The sequence below is a fragment of the Sarcophilus harrisii genome, chromosome X, assembly GCF_902635505.1.
Source record: "Sarcophilus harrisii chromosome X, mSarHar1.11, whole genome shotgun sequence".
Lineage (NCBI taxonomy): Eukaryota > Metazoa > Chordata > Mammalia > Dasyuromorphia > Dasyuridae > Sarcophilus > Sarcophilus harrisii.
The window spans coordinates 4,203,527-4,220,220 of NC_045432.1; the positions used below are offsets into that span (position 1 = coordinate 4,203,527).

At 43.2% G+C, this 16,694-nt stretch overlaps 1 protein-coding gene across 1 annotated transcript in view; it reads right to left on the bottom strand.

Moving 5' to 3' along the window:
* Nucleotides 1–6,841: 6,841 nt before the first annotated feature.
* LOC116420319 (histone lysine demethylase PHF8-like) overlaps nucleotides 6,842–16,694 on the bottom strand; it is a 32,271-nt gene continuing 22,418 nt past the window's right edge. Inside the window, exons 9-17 of the mRNA XM_031944820.1 lie at nucleotides 10,794–10,841; nucleotides 10,386–10,440; nucleotides 9,767–9,856; nucleotides 9,613–9,658; nucleotides 9,077–9,149; nucleotides 8,621–8,756; nucleotides 8,428–8,517; nucleotides 8,037–8,133; nucleotides 6,842–7,781 (exon numbers count right to left, since the gene is read on the bottom strand). Of these exons, the coding sequence (XP_031800680.1) occupies nucleotides 7,752–7,781; nucleotides 8,037–8,133; nucleotides 8,428–8,517; nucleotides 8,621–8,756; nucleotides 9,077–9,149; nucleotides 9,613–9,658; nucleotides 9,767–9,856; nucleotides 10,386–10,440; nucleotides 10,794–10,841 (665 nt within the window). The 3' untranslated portion in view covers nucleotides 6,842–7,751. The remainder of the gene's footprint in view (nucleotides 7,782–8,036; nucleotides 8,134–8,427; nucleotides 8,518–8,620; nucleotides 8,757–9,076; nucleotides 9,150–9,612; nucleotides 9,659–9,766; nucleotides 9,857–10,385; nucleotides 10,441–10,793; nucleotides 10,842–16,694) is intronic.

Here is a 16,694-nt window from a genome sequence, read left to right on the forward strand (position 1 = left end):
TTATGGGAACTGCTTTGTATGACAAATGCAGACAAGAAATAGATGAATGCTTACAAAAATAATGTAACATGTAAGGTGGTTTAGATAACCCAATATATTACATAAACATGACCAGTTTATGCTTTTTATTTTTTTCATCACATTTGAATTATTTACAGGAGCAAATCATTGCATATATCTCAACTTTGTTTTGTTTATTTTTTCAAGTTTGCCTTCAAATACATTTGATGGAAATAATCCCACTGCTCAGTCTTCCTTCAGTTCACCACCTAAAGTCACCACCATCACAGATTCTCCTATGTCATCATCTGAATTCAACACTTCATTTATGTCAGTGGATGAACTTATTAGCTAAGTGACCCAATTATTTCCCGTTAAGATAAATCATGTTGGAAAGAACATGAAAGACAAAAAGGAAAAAAAAAAGTTATTCCCTACTTGACCTTATTCTTTTTTATTTAATTTCCAAGGAACAGTTTTCCAAATACAGAGTGTTAAGACTGCCAATTCTCTAGTCACCTTTGATGAAACATGCAGATTGATGCTTCATTTGGTAAAGTGTAGAAAAATCTGATGGGTCTTTATATGAGAGCTTGTTATAATCTCAGTGCTGAACAATAAATATTAGCAAAAGTCATCTAGGAAAAGTTATATTCCATAGTTTTACTGTTAAGTAAATTCATGATATTCTAATTTTTTCAGTTTACTTTAGTTTGGCAAATAATTATTGAATGCCTAATAATTGTAAGGTGTCCTTGGCACAGTGGATCTAATCTCTATGTTGTTAAATATAGTTTTGTGATAACTTTGAAGATAACTAGGATATTCAGTTATGGGGATCCCTTAAAATCTATATGTTTAAACTCTAAAGATAAATATTTAAACTACTTATGATTAATTTAAATTACTAACATTCATTGTAACTATTGTCTTTTCCTTTTATTAGTCTAGCGTTTGATGGAGAAAATTAATTCTCATCAAATACAGTCTTAAGAAAATCATTTATATTTTACCTAAAGGGCATTTTTAATAATTATTTCACTACTTTAAATAATTCAACCACCTTCCTTGACAAAAAGGAGGAAAAAGAGAAATTTACCTTTTAGAAGATAAACTATTGAGTGTTTAGATAAATGTAAGGCTCTGGCTAGCTCTCTGGAGGTCCTCCGAATGGGTCTTGGTTTCAGCAGAATAATCACCATGAGAATAGTCAGGGATAAAGTCCAAAGTCTTTATTGTCTCCCCAAGTCTCCCAGTCTGCCTTAGCAGTTAGATCTTTGGAGAAAACTGAATGGTGACAGAAAGGAGTATACTTTCTTCTCAGCAGTTCATGGAACCTATACAAAAATTGACCATATATTAGAACATATAGACTTCAAAATTAAATGCAGAAAGGCAGAAATAGTAAATGTTTTCTTTTCAGATCACAATAAAAAATGCATTCAACAAAAAGTTAGGGGTTAATAGACCAAAAAGTCATTGGAAACTAAATAATCTCATCTTAAATAATGATTGGGTAAAACAGCAAATTATAGACACAATTAATAATTTCAACTCAAGATAATGACCGTTGTCAATGATGTCGATGAGACATCATACCAAAATTTGTGGGATGCAGCCAAAGCGGTATTAAGGGGAATTTTATAGCTTTAGAGGCTTACTCGAATAAAATAGAGAAAGAGAAGATCAATGAATTGGGCTTGCAACTTAAAAAGCTAGAAAAAGACCAAATTAAAAACCCTCAATCAAATACTAAACTTGAAATTCTAAAATTAAAAGGAGAAATTAATAATATTGAAAGTAAAAAAAACTATTGAATTAATAAATAAAACTAAGTTGGTTTTGTGGGAAAAAAAACAATAGAATAAACCTTTGGTATTTTGTCTTTTTGTACAGCAAAATAATTGTATGGACATTTATACATATATTATATTTAACTTATGTTTTAACATATTTAACATGTATTGGTCAACCTGCCATCTGGGGAAGGGGTTAGGGGAAAGGAAGGGAAAAATTGGAACTAAGGGTTTTGCAATTGTCAATGCTAAAAAATTACCCATGCATATATCTTGTAAATAAAAAGCTGCAAACAAAGAAACTATAATGCCTCAGTTTCCTTGAATTATTATGCTATGCCCTGAATATAATTATTATGGACACATCCTCTCCCATCCCCCTTTTTCATTACCCCATTAAGCTCTGGCCACTCTCACATTCCATGGACCTGGAGTCATGAAACTCCAGGTGGCTTATTTCAAATGTCTGGGTAGTGCACACTGTCTCCTACTCCCGACATTCTTGACCCCCAGCCTGTCAGGGCTAAATTATGGCTTACCCAGTGTCCTGGTCCCCTCTTCCCCCCGCCTTGGTTTCCCTGATAGATGGAGCCCTATAAAAGTCTCTTGAATTAACTGCTTGGTGCTGAATGCTTTAAGACAAGAGTCCAATTCAGTTGCCTGGCTTCGACTAAATTCTCCACCATTAAAACATTAAAACCTAATTGCTGTCTTGCCTCAATTTCTCTGGCATAACAAAACATACTTTTTTAAACTTGACTTTTCTTCAGGGAATTTTTTGGGGGAGGTTTGTGGTTTTTCTTCCCAACATAACAATTATAGAAATGATTTTTCATGACTACACACGGATAATCTACATCAAATTGTTTGCATACTTAATGGGGACAGGGAGATTAGGAGAACACAACTCAGAGGCTTAAAAATGAATGGTAAAAAAAGTGCTTTTGCATATAAATTTATTTTAAAATAATCCTTATATATGTGTGTGTACATAGATACACATATATGTGATGTGTGTGTGTGATTTTACCATGCATTTGCAAACTAATGAGATGGGTGTGCTTATTTTTGTTGTGCCCAGAGAATGAACAGACACCAACAGAGACCTTCAGAGTTTTAGAATGGAGCTTATCAGCCTGCCTCAGGGCTCTCTACCAAAACTGCATGGCCCTGAGGAAAGGGAGAACAGGGTTTCAATAGAGTCCTAAGTTTCACCAACCAGGGAGTAGCACAGGCAATCTTGAGGCCAGCCCATTTCCTCATCTCACATCTTGCAGCTGCTGTTTTAGTTTTTAGTTCTGTGGAAAAAATATTTTTCAAGCTATGGAAACCAGGAAAGAGGGAATCAAATGAAAGGTCAGGGTTTGCACAAAATGGCAAGGAGAGCATAGAGTTCCTGAGTCATCACAAGTGCAGAGTTGTTTTTCTTGTACCCAGCTTACTTAGGGGTCCAGCATTTTTACCCAAAGAACTAAATCTTGGCCAAATATTTGATACTTTTGCCATATGTTTCACAACCCCAATGATCCCAACCCAGAAGAAGCTGTGTTCTCAACGACATCTAGGCACTGGGGCAAATATGATGTCAGGAATGTTCAAGACTTGAACCCAGAAGAAGAAAATGACTTGAAGATATCTACAAGCGAAGCCACAGAATAAAACAGAGCTTGTCCACCATGTAAAACTACAATTCTTGGGGAAATATAAAGGAAAGATTTAAAGAGAGACACAAATGTGTTTTAGCATTATATGAGAACACTAGAGGGAAAATGTGGAAAAGAAAGGAGAGCTTTGGAAAGATCAAACTGGAAATATAATAAACCACTTGGCACAAGAAACAAAAAAATTTGGGAGGGGGTACTCTTCCTCAAACAAGAGATACACTAAAAATTCAGATGAACCAAAGAGAAGTCAATGTAACGCCAGGTGGCAAGAAATGTTAAAATAAAATCATAGAAAATATGGGGAAAGGTAGAAAAATGCAAAAATCAGAAGAAAATGAATCTTCTATGAAAAACAACTATCTTGGGGGGGAGGGAGGGAGAAGGAAGTTTGAGGAAAGGTAATTTTAAAATCTTTGGATCACCTAAAAGCCATGGACTCCTTCCCCCCTCCACACTGCTTAAAGAGCTTAAACATTACATTTGAATAAATCATAAGAAAAAACTAGTTAGAAAAATGAAAGGAATCTATTGAGCCCCTTGTGAAAGAAACCCCAAGTTACAAACTATGACAGATGTTGTAGCCAAAACCCAGAGCCTCCAAGTTTCCTGGGCTAACAGGCAGCGTCAGCCCGTGTCCTTGCTGATTCCACCCCTCCAGGACCTGTCTTGTGACACTCTTTTGTGTCTGGAAGTGAAAATTGGAGAGTTACAGCAAAGCTCACTGTTTACCCTAACCCTAACCCTGCTTTCCATTTTTATAAAACACCCAGCATCTAGTCTGGGTGAATCCTTTCCCTTTCCCTGGGGCAGATCACTCCTGTCCTCGACTCCTACCATTAGAAACTAGCCAGAGAGACTTTCCCTGCCCTGATACCTTGAGGCTGCTGATTCTCGTGATCAAGTCCCAGGTGCCCTAGCCCATTAAAAGTATATCAATTGGGGCCGAGGTTTTCTTGTCAAGGGACCACTTGCTTTGAAGGTACATACCTGATTTAAGACATTTCAGAGTCTCTCTTGGCACCTTTGGTTATAAAGAAAAACCACTCACCATCAATTCGCTAATTATTGGCTTGCCAAGTTGATCATTAATACCTGGAAATTACCTCTCAGGGTTTTATTCACGACATCCCCCTCCACTGAGAAATCCAGTTTTTCATGACATCACCTTTAAAGGGAAACAGTACCCCTGGCCTCGTTTCCCAGAGGGGTCCTGGGACTTTCTAACCAACTAAAGGAAGATCTCCAATGGTCTCACACTCCTAAGGGACCCACCCTTTCCTGTATGTGGATCATCCGACTTGCCTCCCCAACCTGCCCTTGTTTCAGGAAGCTGCCAAGTCCCAGATAAATTTTTAATAAAACCTCCGATATGAGGTAAGCCACAAGAAGCTCAGGGCAGCTTATTCCCAGTTTTCATTCTTCCACTCTCTTCTTCCTGTTTTCAGGCTCTGTTTCAATTGCTCTTTTTCTCTCCCAATAACTCAGTGCACATCACATCTCACCCTCTTCTCCCCGTCTCTCCCCCTCTTTCTCTTTCTTCCTGTGTCACACATTCTCTCCCTTTCTCTTTCTCTCTGACCTCCACCACTCATTCTGAGTCTCTAGCTTTCTTTTCACTGTATCTCCATTATTCTATATATGTTTAACTTCAAGCTATTCGCCGGAAAGGTCAAATACTTAAGCTTGGATATTTTGACCCCACTAAATGATGGGACTCATTGGAAGAGGCCTCAATGTTGGGAAAGATCGATAGGAAAGGGAAAGGGAGGGAAATGGAAAGAAGGTATCACAAAAACAGGAAACAAGAACTTAGACGTCTTCTGAAAAGAGTAGCAGTATCTAGTCCATGAGATCATGAAGTCTAAACAACTCGATGGTGACGATGGTGGCAGACAGTGCAGCTGTCTATACAGCTATACCTTCTCTATCCATCTCTCCAACCTCTTAACCTCTTTCCATCCATCCATCCATCCATCCACCCATCCATCCATTTCTTTATATAGCAATGTTGCATTAGAAAGTCTCTTCATCCATCTATCCATCATCTCTTTCTCTATGTCTTTATCTCAAGCTCTTGTTGTTTAAAATTTATCCACCCATGCATTCATTATGAATCATCCATTATCCCTCCCTCCCTCCATCGCTCTACCTAACTATATGTTTTGTTTGTTGCCTTTAATCAGTAGGATACTCAAATTTTCTCTGGTGTGTTATATATATTTTTGTAGTCTCTTCCATTGCTTTTTGGCCAACCTCTTAAACTGCCTCTGGTTGCTTTTGTCATGATGGCATTTCATACTTTCTCTTTTTATTCATCTGTCATTTGTTGTTCCTTTCTGTGATTCTTAACTTTGGCCACTGCTTCCTGGAAAAGTTCTATGTGTGGGTCCTGAAACTTTTTTTACACTTATGATGAAATAATTTGGGAAATGTCCTTTTAAAGATTATTAGAACAGATACCAAGTCTTACATCATTTTCTTTGGTATACCTTTTGGGTTATCTCTAAGTTTGCTTCAAGCCAATGAGTTGTTGCTCTTAGTTTTCAGTTTCTTCTCTTCCTTGCCCTGGCTGACATGGCGCAGACCTGTTACTGCTGACAGAAAGCTTTGCCTATGGTTTCTGACATCTTTTTCTTAGGAAGACCATTTTATATGTGCCTATCACTAGTACTACATGACACTGAGCTATTTCCAGGGTTTTGGTATTTTCGAAATTTATTTTTGGTAGGCCACGACTTCCTTATGAGGCCGGAGCAGGAGGGGATGTGACTTGATTCTCTATTGACTGCATTATCCTCATTTTGGAAAAGACCAATGACATCATGAGGGCCTTAACTCATGCAGGAATCAGATTCAAGTAAAGCAGAGTTTCACCAAGTTTCCAGCCTCACTCTCCCTGAAATCCAGAGACAAGCAAAAGTCTGGGCCAGTAGCCGATGGCCTGGGACGCGGCACACGACCGTGGGATCCTACGGGTCTGACCAAGTTCAAAACACCCCTCCCCGCCAACAGCAGCTGCCCTGGTCACAAGAACAAAATGTTCTCACCTGCCCTTCTACCAAGGAAAGTCTTCACAGGCTGGGAGTAGACGGCTGCCAGCCCTTGGGGATGGGCTTGAGGCCTGCTTGGGCCCAACCCCCTGAGTGGTTTCCTGCTGTGTGAGCACAGCACGAGTTAGAGCTTCTTAAGAAGGACCGCCAATTCCATTATCTGGGCAAATGGCTGGCGAGGTACCCACGGGGAGGGAGAGGTATGTTTTTTTTCATTTCATTTAATTTTTTTTCATTGGTAAAAATCCATTTTATCTCTCGTAATCGTACTCCCCCAAAGGATAAGTAAATATGAAAAACTGAAGCCTTCTCACAAACATGTCGAACCAAGTAAAGCAGTTCCACACGTGCACACGCTGCTATCTAAGCCTCCGTAGATATGGGAATGTGTGTACACCCCTAGGCACCTGTCTATGTGTGTGTATAGTACATCCAGTTCTAGGTACCCATAGGTAGTTGTGGATAGAGGGATGATGTATGTCTGAAGGCCCTTCTGCGCTTCTGTCCCAGAAGGTCTCCAATTTCATCCCTGACCTTCTAGAGTTGCTTCAGACCAATGGTGCCAGTCAGGGTCCCAAGCCCTGGGAAGTTCCTTCCTTTCCTTCAGGCATGAATTCCGGTGTTTCCCTGTCACCAGCAGCAGCAAATAGAAATGCCTGTTTGCTCTCCAGACCCTTTGCGCCTCCGTTCACCTCTTCAGTCCAACACGCGTCTTTGCCCTTCCCTCCACACATGTTCAAGGCCAGCCAGATTAACTTTATACCTAGCACGGACTCTCTCCTCACCTCTCTCTTGTAAAACTTCTCTTGGATTTGAGGCCCAAGCTCCACTGCCCCGCACTACACTGGGACCCCTCCTTTCCCAAAGGCCCTCCTTCACGACAATCTCCTCGTGTCCGGCTCACACCTCTCTGTCCATGCCCTTCTTGTCTTCTGGTCCAGAACAGGGTCTTCTTGAGTACAGGAAGGTTTCGCTTTTGCCCATTTATCCCCACACCACCCCAGTGCCCGGCGCCGACTAGATGCTTAGCTGATGGATGGGCCTAAAGCTCTGGCACAAGAACAAACGCACGACCAGAGCCAGAAGCAGAGAGGGAGGAATTCTTTATTCAGGGAGGCCAAGCTACAAGGCTCGAGGTCCAGATGATAAAGGGTGTCCAGCGTGGTGCAGACAAAGCTTTGTCCCAGCGAGGCCTCTCTCTGGGATGAGCCAGCGGGGTGGCCAATGCCAGGCTTGACTTCCTAATCTTTTTTGGGAATCTCCATGACAGCCTGGGAGGTGGGGGGAGGCAGAAAAGGGAAAAGATGGACCAAGCGCCAGCTAACAGGGATATCCCCCAACACACACACACACACACACACACACCTCTCTCTCTCTGTGTTTTCTGCCTTTAATTAACCTCCTCGCTGCTGGCGTCTCTCTGCCAGATCTCCTTTCCCACTTACTCACGTCTGGCTCCCTTGATTCTTTTTCTTTGAACTCTGCCATGGCCAGGGAGATTTTCCCGTTTACCTCTCCTCACTCACCTTGGTAACAACGCTGCTTTTCCCTCCAGCAGCCCCCTCGGGGCTTCTCTCCTGAGACCCTTGCTTGCCGCTAAGAGCTTCTAGCTGCCTCTTCATCCTGTGCCAGGAGCCACAATTGGAGAACCCAAGTCAGGGAGGCTTGTGCCAAGGAGAGGGGCAGAGAGAAAGGGAAAAACTCAGAGAAGGATCTAAGAGAAGAGAGAAGGGCAGGAGAGCTGGAGAAACAGAAAGAGGGAGGGGAAAGTCAGCAAGGCAAAGGGGACAGACACAGAGAGAAACACGTCCACAACATGCACGGCGCACACACAGCGACAGGCTAAAGAGACACCGATGAAGAGATACAGATAGCCAAGGGGTCCCCACCCCCTCTGGAGGGACTTTGGGGGTTCACCTCTGGTATTTCTGCTGCAGCTGGTGATAGTGCAGAATGGCTGCCTCCAGGACTTCTGTAGCTTTCTTGTTTTCTTCTTCAAGCAGTTGCCTAAGAGAGATTGCCTGGAATGAGCACCCCTCAAGCCAGCCAGCTTAGCCTGTGCCCTGTGCGCTGGCCCCTGCCCCCTGCCCCGCACCCAACAGAGACTCACACGGCTGCAGCAGCGTCCACAGTGCCCAGGAAGGCATCCTCACCGCTGGCACCTGTGGCTTCAGCCATGCCCTCAGGTCCAATCAACGCGCCCACCTGGGCCTGGAGGCTGCCAGGCTTCTCCTGACTTTGCCTTTCTGGTCACAGGAGAACAAACTACATTAAACGCGCTCTCATCAGGGATTTCCTCATCCCTGCCCGGTCCCCCTTCCTGAGGACAGGTGGAGACTGCAGTCTTTGGCTCCACCTGGGGCAAATGCTCCTCCCCCCCTTCAGGGGAAAGGGAGGTTATCTTTGGGGGACTCTAGAGGGCAGTCCAAGGAATGGGGAGGCTCAGTTTTTCCCCAAAGGGACATTTCCCTCCTCACTTCCACCCTCTGCTCTCCCCCCAACATGGGGCCTCTCGTCCTCCCCCCCACAGGGCCCCTTGCCCTCCCCCACACACAGGGCCCCTCACCCTCCATCATCAGCTGATCCTTGTGGCTGCTGCTGCTGCTGCTGCTCATTTGCTGGGACCGTGTGTCTGCCCTCTGAAAGAAGGAAGAATTGGAAGCCTGCTGTGGTCTGAGATCCCTCCCTCTCCAGTCCTGTCTGGCCCCAGGCCTCCCTTGGGGAGTTCCCCAAATGGCCCCGAGAAAAGTCGTGGTTCCTAACCTATTCCTGAGCAGCATCTCTTACATTGACAGCAGGTGGCCATCTACCTGATCCACTTGATCCACTGAGATCACAAATGCAGCTTTCTTGAAGCCCTCTAAAAACCACAGCTGCCCTCCTCCACGGTGAACACAACTCCTCTATACCCTGACCCCATGTCCTGTCCCGAAATACCCTTCCACTTTACCTCCTCTTCCAAGCCCTGAGACCCTTTCACTGCCCCCTCCTAAGAGGCGGGTCTATTCAAGTCTTCCCTGTATCCTATACTCCCCGTGTATATAACCAGGTTTCTTTGATCCCAACCAAGGGTTTTCCCCTCATGTGGAATTCCCAGAGGACCTTGTGCTTCTCCATCATTCCCTCTAGTTGCCGGCCGGACTCCGTCCTAAGGCAGAAGAAAGCATAGGGTGGGTCAGAGTCAGTACCACAAGAGGCCTGCCCTCCAGCCCAGAAGCCTTCCAGCACTGACCAAGAGGCTGGACCAAGGGCTTACCTCTGCTTCCTTTTCTTGGGTCTTTCTTCCTGGATGTTAGAGCTGAGCTTGGTTATCCTCTTCTTGTGTTCCCCAGTCACTGCCAGCTGCCTGGAACATGGAAGGTTGGGGGAAGAGGGAAACTCAGAAGCTAGTAACCCTGACCCTTCTCAGGCAGCCCTTAAGAACCCCTTGTGCTGTTGATGTTCTGTGCAGGCAGAGGTCAGTGATGGGGGGCATCTTGTTTGGCCTAGAAATGTGTGCCCCTTCCCAACCCTCCTGCTGCATCATGCCCCAAACAACAGAGGAACGGTCCTGTCACTATGTAATCGGTCGGGCCCTCAGGCTCCAGGACCCCGCAAGCTGGAACAGGAAGACGCCTGGGGCACTGGATGCTTTTGCAGCTGTGTCCCTCAGCATGGAGCCTGCTAATGCCCCAGAAGGCCTTCCATGCTTGTGGCCTCACCGTCACACGCACACCAAATAAAGACCAGGAGAGACAATTCTGGGTTAGAAACAAATTTGGGGCCAGACACACATGTTAAAACCAAGTTACAGCCAGAGATTACTTTAGTGCTAGAAATGATTTGAGGGCTAAGGTTGGGATTAAAGGGAGTGAGTGAGACAAGGAGCCACTGACCTGACAGCCTCGGTGTCTTTCTCCTGGCAGTGCAGGGAAAGGGTCCTCAGAGTTTCTAGAACCAAAGAGGTCAGTAGGTGGACACGGGGCCAGAGAGGGACTTAGATGGCACGCAAACCGTGTTCTCAGGCGCCCTGCCATTTTGGAGCTACCTGACCACCTGGAGTCCCCCCACTATTAGTCCCTTCCCTCTCAAACCACCCTATGTTCAGCAACTTTGGGCCTTTACTTGAATTGGTTCTCTCTACCCTTAATCTTGATTTAGTCGCTTTATGTATTTACTGCCTTCCCCACTACAACTGTGAGCTACTTGAGAGTCAAGATCATCACATTCCTTCTATTTGAATCCAGTCCCTGGCACAAAAGGTGCTTAATAGTCTTTATTAAGGTTTATTGATGGGTTGATACCTTGCTTCTTGCTCAAGACTTCTTTCACTTGTGGCTCCTCCAAGCTCACTGCAAGGGACAGAAATCAGACAGTCAGCTTTACCTTTCGGTCCTCCTCCGGTCTTTGTCTGCCCGGCCTGCAGCAAGCTGGCGGCATTGCTGGCTTTGCGTCCAAAACACTTCTCCATAAGCACAGGATCTGTCCACGTCCTCATTCCATGCTGCTCAGTGGCATCCCAGTGGTCTCCAGGGTCATGGGCCTCAGAGGCCCCCTCGTTTGGCACATAACAAATTGGGGCCCAGAAGCAGAATTTAAGTCAAAGATGCATCCCTTTTTGGCTTTTAAAGCCCTCCTCCATTTGCCCCCAACCTACCTTTCTACCATTTCATGACACACCAAGCTCCGCAATCCACTCTTACCAGCCCCGCTCCATTTTTCATCCAGGACATATGACTTCATCTCCCTAGCCTTGCAAAGGGTCAAGCCTCCAGACTAAAATATACTCCCTCCTTCTCTGCACCTCACAGAATTCCTCTCTTTCTTCAAGCACACCATCCGTTTGAAGTCCTTCCTGACCCCTAATGGAGGCCTCCCTCAATAATCACCTCCCACTTAACAACCACATACTTATCCACTTTATATTCATTTCAAATTTACTTATACGTGTGACTATTGCTTTCCCCCATAGAAGGAAGGCTCTTTTGGAGTAGGGATCGTTTCATTCTTTGCATTTGTTTCTTCGGCGCCTGGCCCATCAGAACTACAGGATGCCCTGGATGCCAGGGGAGGCCATGGTCTTTTTACGGTGAGGTTGTTTTTTGTTTGTTTGTTTTTCTTTTCAAAAAATATTTATTTATTTAAAAAGAGCTTCTCATTTTCAAAATAGCTAGAAGGATAATATTTAACATTCGCCCTTACAAAACCTTGTGTTCTAAGTTTTTTCCTTCCCTTCCCCCCACCCCCTCCTTGAGACAGCAAGTAATCCAATATATGTTAAACATGTACAATTCTTCTTTACCTGTTTCTACACATATCATGTTGCACAAGAAAGGTCAGAACACAAAGGGAAAAAAGAAATCAAAAACGAAAACAAAAAGCAAGCAAACAACAACAAAAAGGGTGACGATACTATGTTGTGGTCCATACTCAATCCTTGCGGTCGCCTCTCTAGGTGCAGGTGGCTCTTTTCCTCACCAGACCATTGGAACTGGCCTGAATCACCTCACTGTTGAAAAGAGCCACGTCCATCAGGATTCATCATCGTCTAATCTTGTTATACAATGATCTCCTGGTTCTGCTCACTTCAATTAGGATCAATTCCTGCAAGTCTCTTCAGATCTCTCTGAAATCCTCCTGCTGATCGTTTCTTAAGAGAACAATAATATTCCATAACATTCATATACCAGAGCTTATTCAGCCATTCTCCAACTGATGAACATCCACCCAGTTTTCAGTTCCTTGCCACTACAGAAAGGGCTGCCACAAACATTTTTGAACATGTGGGTCACTTTCCAGAATGGCTTGGATGAGTTTACCACTCTACCAGCTAAGGTTTAATGTAACCATTGTCCTACAGCCCCTCAAATTTTTGTCTTTTTCCTTTTACTTAATATTCTTAATCTGATGAATGAGAGAGAAGGCATCACTCAGAGGTGCATCAATTTGCATCTCTCTAATTCTAAATGATTTACAGCATTTCTTTTCCCAGAACGCCACAAATGGCTTCGATTTCTTCCTCTGAAAAATGCTACATATAGATAAGGAATAAGCATATGCCTTATCTATTTATCATTTGGGGAATGGCTCTATCATGAATGGACTCGGTTCCCAAGGAGACTAAGAGAAACCGTTCTCTCCCTTCTCTTGCAGCTGCTTTTCTTCTTAGCTGCAAAAGTTTTATTCATTGAAAACATTTTTAATTTCAATGTAAGCAAGATGATTAATTTTACCATCTCTGTAGCTCTTTTTCTCCACTTTGCCTATGGAATCTTCTACCCAAGGATATGGCAGGCAGTTTCTTCCTGTTGTTGTTCAGCTGTATCCAACTCTCTGAACCCATCTGGGGTTTTCTTGGTAGAGATGCTGGAGGGATTTGCCATTTCCTTCTCTAGTCAGTTTTGCAGCTCAGGAAAGTGAGGCAAACGGGGTTAAGCGACTTGTCTAGAATCACACAGCTACTAAGTGTCTGAGGCTGTGTTTGAACCCAAGACTTCCTGATTCCAGACTAGGTATTCTCTTCACTGTCTATTCACACTCTTCACAGCCACCTTGCAGCTCCTTATCACCTCCCTCCACCTTACCTCCACCCCTTATCTGTCTCCAATGCTCGTTCAGCACACAGGACCCCTATTCTCCTAACACATTCTTTTCTCTTTATACATTCTTTCCCTTGGGAACTTTATCAACATCCATGGTTTTCAATACAATCTCACAAAGCTGACTCACAAAGATGAACCTATAATCTCTATGAAGATGCTTCACTGACCTAGGAAGGCACTATCATTTTACCAGGGTGCCAGTTTTAGAACTTCAGAATTATCCTCAACCCCTTACTCTCTCTTATTCTTCATATAAACTCACTTGCTAAATCTTCCCAGGCCTCCCTTCACATGGTGTCCCACACTCAAACACAGCTACTATTCAATCACTTCTTGCCTAGGTTGTTCCAACAGCCTCCTCACTGGTCTTCCAGCCTCAAATCTGTCTAGTTTCTGCTCCAGTTCATCCATCCTACACACTGTTCAACAGATTTCGACCTTAGATACCAAACGGATCATGTGATTTCTCTTTTCAAGCCACTCTTCTGCCAGAGAAATATCCCTTTGTACTCTGTAACTCGCCAATACAATTAATTCCAGTGGCTTCTTATTGTCTCTGGGATCAACTCGAAGACCTTCTGTTTAGCCTCTAAAGCCCTTCATACTTTTTTTTTTAAAAATCTGTTTTGAAGGGACCACTAGTGTCTCTTTCATCCATGACTCCTGCTCCTCGCTGAAATCAAACAAAAAGAAAAATGAACAAATACAGAAATCAACCAAAGAAGGTCCAAATCACATGTCTCTTTTGGGTATTGTGGGTGCATCACTTATCTAACAGGATCTGGGGCTCACTATCCATTCTCTTTCTCCCACGCTCTGTGATCTAATCATCTCTGTAACTCAAAACAGCTGTGGTTCTCCAAGCCTGAAATGTACCCCCTCTTTGCCTCTATCTCAGCTTCTCTCTCTTCTGTCAGATGCTGCTCAGATAACACAGTCCAAGGAAACCCTCTTCTGGGGATTCCAACTGACTGGTGAATTCTCTCCCCAAGGAGAGTGCAGTGGAATGGTTTTATTTACTTTATTCTTTTTAGTAAGACTTTAGTAAGATTCCTGCCGTGCATATTTTGTGTGAGCTCCACAATTAGAACCAAGCTCCTCATGGTTAGGGTTGATCCTTTGGACTTACATCCCTAGCACCCAGCACAATGTCTAGGACATATTAGGTGATTTGTCTGTGGTGGTGGTGGTGGCTGATGTTGTTGTTCCTTCATTCCTGAAGAGGGCCATGAAGTCAGGCACGTGATGCCATTGTTGAGGTTGGGAAAGGGGGCCCCCAAAGTTTGGGGTCACAGATCAGTGGCATGAGGTGTCTCACAAGAATTTGCTGGCTTGAACCCTTTCCTAGTCAAGGGGCAAAGTTTACTGTAATTGTAATGCCATTACAAGTGGGCTGAATTCCAAAAGAAATTTGCAAGGAAACAGAAGCAAAGAGACCGTTTATCCAGCTTTCTATCAATGACATGCTAATTCTATGGCACAGAGGAGTGGTCTCAGGAGTTTGGTTATCACTGACCAGATTCCCAGTCAGCAATGAATTAAGGAGTGGTCTATTCAGGATCAGACAGATTGTTTTTCTTAGACTGGGAGTGTGAGAAATCCCTGAGGCAGACTCCACAGCCAGGAGATTTTGAATTACTGGCTTATTCTTACTACATAAAACTCCCCCCCCCAAAAAAAAAAAGCAGGGGACCTCAAAATCATTGATCTATTACATCACCATGACTTGCAAGTGAGTTGGATTTAAGTGCCGTACTTTCTCCTAATTAATAAATATTTGCTGTCTGTTTAATTGACAGACCTTTTCCCTGATGATTCTGTTTTTGTCTCTTCACCTTCCTAAATTATTTTCTTTTCTGTCCTGGTTGTAGGAGCTCTGACAAAAATATTGATTTTGTTTCTGCGTCACCAATATTCCTCACTGTTTCCCATCACTTACCACTGAATTTCCCTATATGAATATGCTGAGAAGATTAAAATTGATTCCGTATCTTTCATTCTATTTACAAGTAACTGATTTTGTGTGTAACCACTTCAATCCTGGTTCTTTGTCTTTGAACTTAGTTAAGAATTCAGCAAAACCTATATAAGGGAAACTGTTCTCTTGCTCAGCAAGGTCTTTGGCAATAATAGAGTAAAACCATGGATCTAAATATTGACAGGTAGCATGCTCCTGCTAATAAAAGTTATCTTGTATGGAGGCCCGCCTCCATTTTCTCTTTTTTAAAAATCTCAAGTGTAGCAATATAGTATATATATATATATATATATATATATATATATATATATATAATATACAAGTGTTTGTATATTATGTATAATGCATACACACATGCATACATATCTAGAGGTATAATATGATGGTGCTACTTTTTATGGAAACAAAAGAAAAGGAAAAGAAAAGAAACAAAGGAGTGGCCCATTGATTGGGAAGTGACTGATTATATAACACCATAAAAATAATGAATGTAAGAAATTCAGAAAAATAGAGGAAGAGTTGTGTGAAATGAACCTGAGGGCAAAACAATAATAGGACTTGGGAAAACAACATAGGAAATGGCTTAAAAGGGGCAGCTAGCTGGGGCAGTGATGACAGCACTGGTCTTGGGATAGGAAGGGCTGGAGTTCAAATCCAGTCTCAGAGAGTTACTACCTGTGTGGCCCTGGGCAAGTCCCTTAACCTTGACTGCCATCTCACTCCACTCCAAAAGGAAAAGAAAATGACTTAAAATGTAAGAACAGAAACCAAAGCCTGATGCTATGTAACTGTGATGAGTAGTCTTGACTCTCAGAAAGGGGACACATGCTATGTTGTTGGATTTTGTTTAAATGTTTTACTTAGTTACAAATATAGGAATAATTTTGAAATTTCTACTGCAGTTCACTCCCCTGACCAAGTAGGGATAAGTTTCATCTCCTTCTCCCTGTCAACCACTCAGGTGAGTCCTCCCTTCTGGAATTGACTGACCTGAATTTGTAATAGCCATTAGTGACCTCAAAAGGTCCAGTGTCATTCAAACAAAATGGCGTCTTGTTATCAATCACTGGTCTCCCTAATCAAGCACCTAGCACAAGGAATCAGAAAGATCTGACTTTCAATCTGGCCTCAGCCAGTCACTAGCTCTTTAATACTGAGCCTCTATTTGTATCTGCAGAGTGAGTAGGTCCCACAGATACATAAGTGTTTTTCAGGATTTTAAAAGGGATATCCCCTTGTTCATATATCATCTGTCACAAGTGAGACTGAAAAGGATGACACTGAGGTTCTCCTGTCTTATTATCATGTCCCTTTTGGGGGAGGCAATCAGGGTGAAGGTCCACATAGCTAGTAAGGTCCCATAGGTCCATAGCTACTAAGTATCTGCAGCCAGATTTGAACTCAGGCTCCTCTGAGGCCAGTGCTTCTCAAGTCGCACTCTAACCTTCAGATCAATGCTGCCTCCCTTTGAGTCAACAGGGAATCTTTGCAAGTAACACCTACAGTCAAAAGAAGAAAGAAGGACTCTGCCTAGGAACACTATTGGGAGTTCAGCCTTTCAGGATCAACTCAAACACTACCTCCTTTTCAGTGATTTCTTTCCTAACTTTGCATGCTTCCTCAAT